The 12,494-nt window shown below is 35.2% G+C and overlaps 1 protein-coding gene across 2 annotated transcripts in view; it reads right to left on the bottom strand.

The window, feature by feature from the left end:
• LOC110442986 (epidermal growth factor receptor-like) overlaps positions 1-9,046 on the bottom strand; it is a 203,358-nt gene extending 194,312 nt beyond the window's left edge. For both annotated transcript variants that reach the window (XM_021486888.1, XM_021486889.1), the window contains exon 1: positions 8,840-9,046. In XM_021486888.1, the coding sequence (XP_021342563.1) occupies positions 8,840-8,927 (88 nt within the window). In that variant the 5' untranslated portion in view covers positions 8,928-9,046. The remainder of the gene's footprint in view (positions 1-8,839) is intronic.
• Positions 9,047-12,494: the final 3,448 nt, after the last annotated feature.

Genomic DNA, 12,494 nt, shown 5'->3' with positions numbered 1-12,494 from the left:
AATTATAAGTAATTGCTCTGACCTACTATATGTATGAGAAATGATAAGTATATGTATGAGAGGTTTAAAAACAAACATAAAACATAAAATTCTGTGTTAATTTTTGCTGACTTGACTTGTATGACAAATTTGAAAACTAACAAAAACGTCAATTCTTGTGTTAATGTCCGGAGATCTTTTGTAGAACCTTTTAAAAAATAAAAAGCTTTACCATAATATAAATTCATTGCATTGTATTCTCAGGTGACTAAATGAAAACACCTGTGTATACAGGTAAGTTTTAAAGCATAAACCCCAGGTAATCACTAGGTAACTTATCTTTTTTAATAGACGACAAAAATAAATTTGTGTATTTGAATAAAAACCTGTTCAGATAAGACTTTTCATTCAATATCTAATTCGAAAAACTTGTATGTAAATTAGAAAAGTTGAAATACTAGTATGTAAATTAGATGATCTAAAATATCTACAAGGAAATGAATTATTTAAGTATGATGTAGGTAGGATTTAACAAAGAAATGTATTATAATGCAAATATAACAGGTTATATATATATATGTATAGGAAAATGATGCCACTACATGTCCATAACACAATACTACCCATCCCCGTTACACACGCTGGCATCACAGCATAGTACACTAAACACACAATTTTCACATTTTGTGCCTCATTAACGATACCCGTTACCCGATTCTGGTGAATGTGGTTTATTCTGATGCTGCCGTTCCATTAACAAACCCTTGAAAATATGATGGTGACTTCCCAAAATGATGTTTGTCTTCTGTATTTTGAACATTTGTGTTACATTTCAGGGAATATGTTATTTGACTTCTTAAATCCCTTAATGTCAAGGAATAGCTGAAAGACATATAGCTTCAACTGTTATTTACCAATTCCCGACAAGGCAAGTTATCAAAATCTGATACGATAGATTGTTATTCAGACATAAAAATTATGAAAATCAGCAATTCATAAATATAGAAAGTTTGGTAAATGTACATGAAATAGCAAGGGAACTCCAAGGCACCAAACAAACTTGGGTATCGAATATAACCTAAGGACCATAACTATGCACAAGACCCCGATTTCAGTTTGGTACACTCAACTGGCCATCTCAAAGGGTAAATGCACAAAAATAATGGCAACAGAATGAGGCACTATATGAGGTGATGTCACAGACAGAATGATACATGACCCGTAGACAGACGGAGATTTTCGAGTTTTATTTTGTATGAACTAGATCTGTACTTGAATGGGTTATATAACACCTATTATACTATATGCTAATATGAAACTGAGAGAAAAAGTTACGATCTTTATTGCCACTTAATTCCATTAAATATACACAAAGACTATAATATAGCCCTCTTATAGTAAAGCCAATGGATTATATTAGGCCACTTTTCTGTTAAGTCGTGATTAGAGATTTCATTGCTCATTCTCTAAAGATTTTATATTTATATCATTAGAAAACACTTTTCTACATTATAAGACAATATAAAAGTATTATAAAGGGCTCGGCATATTATGAAAACACTACAGGCAGATTTTCATAATATTTTTACGACGAAATATCTGTTTTAAAGCCGAGGTTATTACCTGGTAATTGTGAATCAGTGTTAGAGCACTTACTTGGTTTTATTAATAAGGACAACAGTTCCTCTCTATTAGAGTAATAGGCTGTAAACCAAACCGTTCCTGGCATCTCTGTGTTTAACTGGAGGGGCTCTTGGCAATCTCCTAAAGACAACAGTTCCTGCTACTGGAAATAACTTTGTTAATGAACTTTAAAATCTTAAAAACAAGACATTACCTTTAGGAAACAGAGTAACACGTTAAAGTCTATCTTCATTCCGTTTTTTATTGTTCAATTTTACAGGCTAGTGTTGTTGTCGGGGATAGAATATTCCACAGTTACCCTAAATGGATGGTTTTGGAAGCAAAATTTTAATTTCTTCTTGTATTGCCATCGTTTAATGCAGCTCTTCACTAATCCATTACTACAACTGATAAACCTTCCTTAATCTAATGGTCGACACCGGTACTTATGAACCCTCACTTTTGGGCCCATGAACCTTCATTTATCCAATGAATCTCTGTAACAATACGACTCTTTCATTTATCCTTCCTCACAATCATCGAGGAGTTACGCAGTCTTTTGTTCTCTGCACCCCTGGAACATGTCATGACAGAACGGAAGGCACATGGTTTGCTATTTGATTGGTTTCAGGTACAAAAAATGTATAATGACCAATCATTAGGCCGATACCTGTCTTTACAAGGTGGCAGCAGATTTTTACTATTAGGTCATGACCACAAGATTCACTTGATCTACATCACAGGATCAAACTTGTGGTCTACTTCTATCACCACAAGCCTACAATTTTGTCACAATATCATTTATTCCAGGGGTGCAGAGAATGTAAGAGAGCAAAACCCATGGAATATCAAGGATGTGAACCTCCTTACCACCAAATTATTAGATAACGAATCTTTTCCCTACTAACTGTATTCATCGGTTAATGACCCCCTCACCACCTAATAATCATTGCTTAATGAACTAGCAGCCATACCTTTTCTATGAAAGATTCTGTACTATGCTGAAACCCCACCAGGACCAACACAGTAACACAGAGAGTCATTTCTATAAAACCTATAGACTTGTGTAGGTATAGAAATCTACATACTCATCTATAATAGACATCAACTGTCATCTGCAGCTTTTAATAGAAACGAGATGTCAGGTTACACCTAACACCAAAGTACAATGCTGTCTATACAACCCCATCGACGCACCCTTTACTTGTATGTCCATGTCACCGCCTGTTTTATAACTTCAGACACAACGGCTTTTCAAGCTCCCTCTGATTCAGCTGCTGGAACGTATCTATGGTTATCTGCCTTCTAAAGCAGCACTCCCTGAACTAAATAAATAATCTGGGATGTAAGAATTTAAGGACAGTTTATAATTGGTTCTATTCATCCGATTATTCAGGGATTGTGAATTCATCTATTTGAATGATAAAAAAAAAATCTTGTTGTGTTAACTTTTTTGTGCATATCATAAATTATGAAAGGAATATAGGTATCAAAATTTTGATTGCTTTGACAACTCACGATTGCAGTTGATTTTCCAGTACATATACATGTATTAGCATTTTGTGAAGAAAGCTTATTTAACCCTTTCATCACTGTAGACCATAATGGACTCATCCATAACAATCAGGAATGCATGGTAGAGTCTACAAGAGTTACATAGGGGTAAATTAAGGGATAATCAGTCCCAATACCTTCATTAAGGATCCCTGTGCCACTGCCAAAAACTGTAACTAATCTGGCATGACTACATAGAAAAGAAAGCTTAAGTCCTGCCTTATGGGACTTACATGGAAAAAATAATAAAAGATGAAATAAAAAAATCAATTAACTCATTCACCCATGAAGAGGCATTTGAACTCTTCCAATTCAAATGTTGGAATAGTTTATAATGAAATTTCAGGGGTGAATGAGTTAACTTATGTTTTCTTATTGTAAAAATGCAACATGACAAGACCAGGATTTGAACCCTTGACCTCCGATCTTGATATTGTTACTTTAACCTACTGAGCTGCCTGGTTAACAGTTACTCTAACCTACTGAGCTGCCTGGTTAACAGTTACTCTACCCTACTGAGCTGCCTGGTTACCAGTTACTCTAACCTACTGAGCTGCCTGGTTAACAGTTACTCTAACCTACTGAGCTGCCTGGTTAACAGAAGTAAATCTCGTGGCTCAGTTAAAATTGCACTACATTTATAGCCAAATTAAATTCTAAGGGAGATTACTGTATGTACGAAAAAGAACAGTGGAGCTCTCTAGTGTTTTTTCCTGCAGTGGGACAGGGACCCTTAAACTATATAATTAAGTATATATCATACCCGCATTATCCAAATTAAAGTACAGCAATGTGTATCATTTACGTTTAACACCAGATGAAGATCCAAGATGTGGCCTTGAACTTTCAGATACTAGGCCCCGAGAACAACATCGCACTATTGTCAAAATCTGACGATGTCAATCACTATCCCACCTGCTGTGATAAATGGCTCCATCTCTAAACGAACCAATAATTATGTTTCTGTCTCATTTATTGGTCCTATGGAAAGTGTCTCAGGCCCGGAACAACCTACTGGCTAGTGCTCTGTATCTAGGACTAAAAGGATTCCATTCAGTTATAACCCGATAAATCTAATTTCATTAATTGACCTTCAGCTTTTCAACATCCTTAGTAAAAATTGCTATGTTAATTGAATTTAGCCAAATGTTTCATATTTTCTTACACATTCACTATTAGTAAATACCTTCTCCCACTGTGAAAATAGTGTTATCCTTATTATCACCTCATCCATTCTACATTAAAAACTGTTTAACACTATATCGCTAACACAATGGGGACAGATAGGTAACAAGCCAATGTATTCTATGAAACCTGAAGATAGAAATCTGGTTTATGCAGGTTTCTGCAGAGCTTATAATTAGGGTTCAATTTAGACAAGTTTTGTATGATGAAACATTTTCCTTAAAAAAGATTCACACAGCAATATTTATTTACTTTTCGTGAGACATTTTTTCAACAATAGAATAACCATACACAGCCGAAATCATGTGTTTTTTTCTTGTCTTACAAAGCCAGTCTTGCAAACTATTAAATTTGTCACTATTCATTATATATATAGTTAAGGTATAGTCGAACCTGCCTCAGATACCACCTCTATCAGGAGACACTTGTGTAAAGAGACCACTTTAAAAAAAAAAAAGAGATTTTGCGTACATTTGATAAATTGAAACAGTATTATAAGGCCACCTGCTGTAAGACAACACTTTATAACTGCACTTTCCAAAGATGGCCGCTAGAAACAGGTGCGACTTTTTCAACATAAATGCTTTCAAAAGAGTTTTGCAACGTCAATATTCCTGTCAGTGGTGTATCCCCTTTACCTATATGATATACTGCAGGTCTATCCCTTATAAGTGTATTGCTGGCTAAAGAATTCATAAGTGTTTCTATCCAATTGTCTGCTCTTTTTACATTCCTGCATAAATATCTTATTTCAGCTCCATTCAAAAACTATCGCCTTCACTCTAGATGGAGTGTACCGATAGACAAACGTACAACCCAAAATATTTATCTTGTCAACAGGCGAGATATACACAATCCGGTTATGTATTGAAAACTCTTTTTTACACATCCTGTAACATAATCTATACACCCACATGTGTTAGCTAGGTATGAATACAACTCTAAATCCAATCCCTGAGTTTTCATCGTTGAACAATTCGAACAGCAGAAATTTTAAAGCAACCGGTAATATGTTTAGCTGAAACTGGAGATCAAATCTGCACCGCTAGCTGTACCACAAATGTGCCTGTGACAAGTATATAATTAAAACCTCCCCTCCCCCCTTCTCCTCCCTGAAAACCACTTCAACTCAGGTTCAATAGCTACCTATCACCCAGGGAGGGTCACAAACACCATTTTGTGCCAAGAGAGTCTGTTTTTGCCCAAACCAGGGATCAAACCATCGACCCCTAACTTGTCAGTCAACCACCCAACTGACTGGGATTTAAAAGAAACTTCTTGCATGAAGCTAGAAGTCAACTGTTATCATATGTAGAATTTAAACCTGTCATCTTATAAATTTGAAATATGCAAATGAAGTATCTAGTTTGCAAGTGCAAACATTATAACTTATGGTGAGTGTTACGTAAACAAGAGAAAAGAAGACAAGAAATCTGTGGTCATACGTTACGGGGCACTTGAGTAACTGAGAACTATTTTGCTTGTCTCTTTAAAGCTAAAACGGCATAAATGCTAATCTTCTGAATTTACAGATGGACGGACATCCATCAAAATTAGAAAACGGATCTACAGAAGCGGTGTTAGATATGTGCAGTAACTGTTTTGTTGTCAGCCCAATCAATAATAATACAGGATACAATTGCTATAAAGCAATTTTTATCGTGTAGATGAATGGATCCTTTATATTGCATGCGAGCGGAAATTAAATAATAGATGTTCTCATCCATTATTGACAACTTAGATCAAACGTATGTTGGAAAGGCCTTGACTTTTCTTAATAACATCAATTGTAATCAATAGTTTTAGTCATTCCTCTTTAAAGAAATACATCACAAAACCCAAATCCCGTGTTAAATGGATTCTGGATTAAACACACAATGACAGTAATGTGTCTCCAATAATATTGTTTAATGTCAAAACAGTACACAAAAATAGCATTATCTCCCGTACAAAAATGTCACACGTATCGATCCTAGTCTGCCTGATGTTTGTTAAATTACATTAAAAGTCAAAACGACTCGACCCTAACCTTTTATGTAAATAGCGGTCCTGCATATTGTAATAGTGTATTAGATGTAGAACTGCAATTAACTTATTAATAGCACGATACAATCAAATTACAATTTTACCAAACGTTTAAAAAAAGGAGTTTAATTGTCAATTAATTTAGGACATTTTATTTTATTTTACAATTTTTTAGGTACCTCCAAAATGTAGAACAAAAACATACTCTGTTGTACATATGGAAAGCAAAGTCAAATTAATTGAGAGATTTCTTTAAAAAAAAATATATAATTGATTTATTACATACTTATTAATTAGCATGCTACACTTTTTGGTCAGAAAAGGTATGAAGCTTTACTGTAACAAAGCTTATTTACTGAAACCTATCGACAAAGAAAGCTGAGCTTTTTGTTAAAAAGTTAATTTAATGAGACTTATCAAAGTTAATCTTTAATGTAACAAAGTTCAATTACTGGAACCAAACAGAAAACAAATATCTGAACATGCCACATGTCACCCTACAGTCAAAGACCTTTACAATCTACAAGAGTTGTTCATTTCTACACGTTTGTTTCAATGTCCATTTCAACTCTGTATAATTCAGTTAATCCTAATTATATTTACCAGTACCCAAGTCTCTACTGTTTTTTCTTCTTAAAAAAATAATCTGGGAATTAAGGCAATATATGAAACAAAGGGCCTTGGCCATTCCTGATCTGTATTAAGTAGAAAGTGGTTATGGTCTAAGCTGTGTGTTGACTGGTAATAAGCATATAAACCTGCTAGCCAAATTATATAGAGGTATTAAATTTCACAACAGTGGAACAGAGCTTAGTGAAAATATTTACAACAGCAAATTATTGCTCTCCTTTCATTGTGACCGTGTGCTGCTGGAATAGGACCCAGTTTTTACCCACAGAAGATAATATGCGTACACTGTTTTGATATCCAGACATAAAATTACATATATATAGACCACAGAATAATCCATATATATTTTCGCATGATCGTTTGTCTAAATGTAGTTTTGAAAATATCTGTGTTATTTTAGCTGCGTTCACACTGAATGCTTGTGAACTTGTGTATTTTCCTCCTGGCTACACAACACAGCAAAACAGAAAATCTATTTTAGTAAACATACTTGTACACGCCATATGGATTTTAACTTCAAATTACCAACTTGAGCCAATACGAGAAGGCCGATATCAGGGTGTCTTAAACTCTGTAATAGACCTTTAGATTTTTTGTAATAGATATCGCCCACATGTACAAGATGTGATTCACACTCCCAGTCAAATTCCACCCATAAATACCTATGGTATGTACAAATTTTAACATATATGTGATTAAACGACAATTCTAATTTAACACCTGTAGTTGATTAAGTATTCATTAATTTACACCTGATCATGATTTTTTACCTGTAATTAATGAGCATAGGTAAAGGTGAATAAGTTCAAGTTCATCTATCCATCAACAGGTATTACACTATTTTTGACAGTTAAAAAAATAAGTTAAGTCTCAATTTACATGTATAAGCCCGTTAGATTTTCAAGATATATGTATATATATATATACACCTGTTTACAATATCAGTTTTTTTAGAAGTAAAAGACACTCCTTAAGTACTTCAATCATAACAGGACTATGATAACACCTGTCTACCTGGTGTATGTAGCTGTAGTATAGAGTACAATGCGCTACATGTTTCCACCACACCGCAAATCTAGATATGTTAATCAATTATTTAGACTGAAAACAAAGATAATAGTTCTTTATATCATAGTACACGACCTACAGAAAGTCAAATACGACGTTTTCAATCCCTATCACTGTATTACCTTAAGGCTCGGGTGTGATCATATTCAACAGGTGAAAACGGTATCTAAATCATGTCTAAATATGATCAGATATACACGCTACATTTGTTTGTATGAACTTACCCACACCGATATCACTACCTACCCCTATACTATGTAACGTGTTCTATGGTAAGGCCAATATAAATTTTATAAGCTAAAGGTATAGCATTACTTCTAAGCGGGACCCCGCTGTTTTCAAACTTAATTCTACCTACGGATATCGGGCCGGTACATAACCATCTTTTATATTGTGTCAGTGTTGTATTATGTAAGGTTGTGTAATTACACAATACTATAGATTAAACAAGTTTTAAGCCAATTCTGAAGTAACTAGCGCGCGAAGTGAGCGACTCCCGTGCCGGAAGGTTGATCAGAGACGGTACACCCAGGTAAATGTCTCACCTGACGTCCGGGACTACTGGCACAAGTATTTATAAACAACAAATACCGTATCACCAGTTCCTGTGTCATTTAAACCACCTAAACAGACTATAAAAGTAGAAACAGCTGTCAGAGTGGACTGATACCATTACCAGAGTAGAAAATTCAAAGTTCGGAGAATGTAACCCTATAGATACTAGATAGGTCCCAAGAGCAGTTAGGACTCCGTAACCTAAATAAACAGTTCTTACCTTTCAGCGGTGTGTTCCCCTGGTCCATAGCCAGTGAAAAGTTAAAAACTCCAAGTAACAAAATCCAAATGATCACTTCAGATTCCATAGTTGTGAAACGTCGAACGTTACTTCCAATATAACTTATTTCATATCTTGCCAGCTTTACTGTGTACTTGTGTGTGTATACTACACCGTGTGTGCTTGTACGCTTCAGCTCTTACTTGATTCGCTCTAAGGTAAAAACCGGAAATACGTCACGATGAATATAATTAGACTGCGTGTGCTATGCTACTTCATTCATGAATACACTACACGTATTACTATGATCAGCTGATGTAGTAGGTGGTGGGCGTGGTCACTACACGAGCTGCTGTGACTGACACTATCGATTTTATCTTGAATTTTCTATCATGAAGGCATGCGCGCCGAATGTCACTTCATTTCTGTGACGGAATTTCAAGGCAGGAAAGGAGATATCACTATCTTTATTCCTACATACTTTACACGATGTTTGGAAATTCATTGGATAAACGACTTTCGCGTCAATTCCCAACAGCGATGGGGAAAATATAGAGAAATCTTACCTAATGTCCATCCGTTGATGAGATGGGGGTTTTAATAAGAAACAATACCAAGACAACCACCTTAGAATATGTTCCTGTAATGTGCTATAAATCAAGTTACAATAATTTAACAAATATTTTTTCTTATGATATTTGTAATATTCAATATGAAAGATATAAAGAAATCGTTTAAATATTTTTAGATTACGAAAATACCAGTGAGACTATACATTGCATTGGACGTTATACGGTTTATCTTTTCGTAAGAAGACAGTTTGAAATCATCTGACGATTACAGAATCATTTTAGATAATCACATCAAAAAGTGGTATATAGATCGCTGAAATTGCCGTTTTCATTTTTCGCTATCTAAATGGTTGAACCGGTCGGACCATCGTTGTTCGTCGATGAATAAGATCGGACCTAGTAATCGGATGGTGCTCTCAGGCGAGCCTTGACCAAGCATTGCAAGGCATACATATAAACAACCGCAGGTAAGCCAGGATTTATACCCGAAAATGTAACATTCAGAAACAGACAAACCTGTTGTTCCGCATAAACGAACAGGCCCTAAGTGGAAGCGTTATGTGTTATAAGCCGGCATTTATGAAATAATTAGATCCACATCATGCTTAGTGGACACTGCTAAATCGAGAGAAGAGGTTGCAGCACATGAGTTGGAGGTAAAGTCGGCGAACTTCATCGAAGATAATTAAAGAATCGATTTAGTCTGCAATGGTAGAGTACCGAGTTGTGGGATAACGGCGGAATAAGGAAGGAAATTGGATGATTCTGGTACGGAAATATCACTGCGGGGTACACACAGTTCCAGCTCTCTCACATTCTGGTTAGACGTCGATTTAGACTGGTGTAGGAGCTACCTTGGGGACTTGAATTTGTAATTTTCAAATTAGCTACAAACTGTTAGCTCGCTATTAGGAGTAGGTGCGACTTATTTATCCGCATTTCTGAAAACTTTACCATGAAAGGGGAAGTAACCCATACCTATAAACGTGACGAACAATTGACTCAGCGGTGATACTTTCTTAGCTGCAAACTTCTTTCCAAAAAAAACCACTTTAAATATAAATAGTATTTGATTAAAAAAAACACCATACAAACGGTATTGTGATTAATAAATATTCTGGAAAAGTGCGTGATTTCGGATGTGGTTATTTTCGCATTCGTGATATATCAATATTGATGAAAAAAACGAGTAACTGTCCGCAACCGCATCCAGATACTTCACGGTACGCAGTGTGTTTAACGGTGTTTAATTGGTAATTTGAAAATGAAATATTTTATACTGAATTATGTTCGACGAAAGTCACGGTATATAATATAAGCCGATTGAATTCTATAAACGGGGTTCGTTTTGAGCATGCACGAAGGTGCATAAGTCTTGTTATTCAATGGGGTCGAAAAAAAAAACCGATGTGATTTGATTTGGACTTTGAAGATTGGGCTTCTCGTATGCATCGTTAGAGAGTTGATAAAAATCCAGTTTCGGAAATCAATATTTCTTTCGCGTTTTTAAAGACTGCGGAGGGAACGGATGGGATCACGAGGTGGGTTAACAAGGTTTACTCTCGTAATTACACTGTAAGTTAGTGACATTTTGAGTATCTTTTGGAAAAGAACCGTTTCTGCTTCATTTCAACTTACGTACCTCGTTGATAATCATACAGTTATCTTATATCAGATATAGGTAAAAAAATGATTTTTTTTTATTTCATTGTGTAAAATATCCCTGGAAGGAAATTATATCTTACATCCCATTTCGTGACGTCACAATGGATCAACACATAAGTTATGTCACCTTATCGGAAAATTTCATAATTTATAATGCACACACCGGACACGTGAAGTACATGTATTTGCAACTAAAGATACTGCGTGCTCTACATGAGATATCTTTTAAAAAGCCGAGTGGATTCAAAAGGAAACTTTGAAATTGTTGAATAATAATAGAACCAGAAGGTTTTTAGCGCAATGCGTTACAATTTTCTTCAAAATTAAAATTCATGTGTAACAAATATCAAGAAAAAAAAATATACACGTCAAAAGCATGGCAATATCGGACTAGCATACAGCGGTGAAATGTTCCCTCTCTCTCTCAAAAGTCAATGGTTCAATTTCGGTATACATATGCACTTCAGTTTAATCGGAAATAACTGACCCCTTCGGAGGGGCAAAGTCATGTTTTTTATCGAAATTTTCTTTTGTCATGATGCGACAATCTAATGGTGCAGAGACATTTTTATATCGAAAGAGGAACCCATTGATCTCAAAGATGACAGAAATGTGGGGCTACGGAAATATCCACATAGAAGCGACCGAGGGACTCTTCCGATATTATTAAAGGGTGAAGGTGTGGAAAAACACTACTTCTTTTTAAGGGGTTTAGTCACGATTTCTTATAATTTCATATCTGGTTATTCAGATGATGGACGAGCCGGATACGGCCTCATCTGTATCAGGCGAGTTCAAGTTCAAGTTCAAGTTCTTTATTAACTTTAAGTCTTGCGACTTATCAGTGTAGTGAATGCATATGTTGAAGGTCACGTGATGTATGACTTCATGCGATATGCTGCAATTACCCATGCTGATTCGCCTATAGTCAACATATTTAGAACAAATGTATTCTCATAATTGTAGCATCATTACGAATATATGAAGCATTTCTCGACTGCATTTTACTACTAGCTTATCCCCCCTAGTTTAGAACTTAGGATTAGAGTTATTCTTTTTGTGAATAATTCAATATCTTTATAATATTCTATAGACGGGGGCCAGTTTACATTACGAATTCAACATGTAAAACAACATAGCTTAAAACATCGTACAATTATGATGTAAATATAAAGGTAAAGACATCAATCGAAGAATAAAGACATCAGTGTTGTTCTACATGAAGTGTCGGAAAGAGAAGTATTACAGTGGAACCTGAATCAACAAAAATCAAAGTAAATCCTAGCTGACAGACAGCTGTCAGAGAGTAACCATAGCTTTGATTCCATGAACGCGTACATTTTAAAAACATATATCAAGAAATCTGTTTTCACAATGATTATAGTCTATTTTGTCAAAGTTAGTTTGATTTACCTGTG

Source organism: Mizuhopecten yessoensis, unplaced genomic scaffold (assembly GCF_002113885.1).
Source record: "Mizuhopecten yessoensis strain PY_sf001 unplaced genomic scaffold, ASM211388v2 scaffold716317, whole genome shotgun sequence".
Lineage (NCBI taxonomy): Eukaryota > Metazoa > Mollusca > Bivalvia > Pectinida > Pectinidae > Mizuhopecten > Mizuhopecten yessoensis.
Note: the sequence above shows the minus strand (reverse complement) of the source record. Positions and strands in the feature narration are given on the sequence as shown.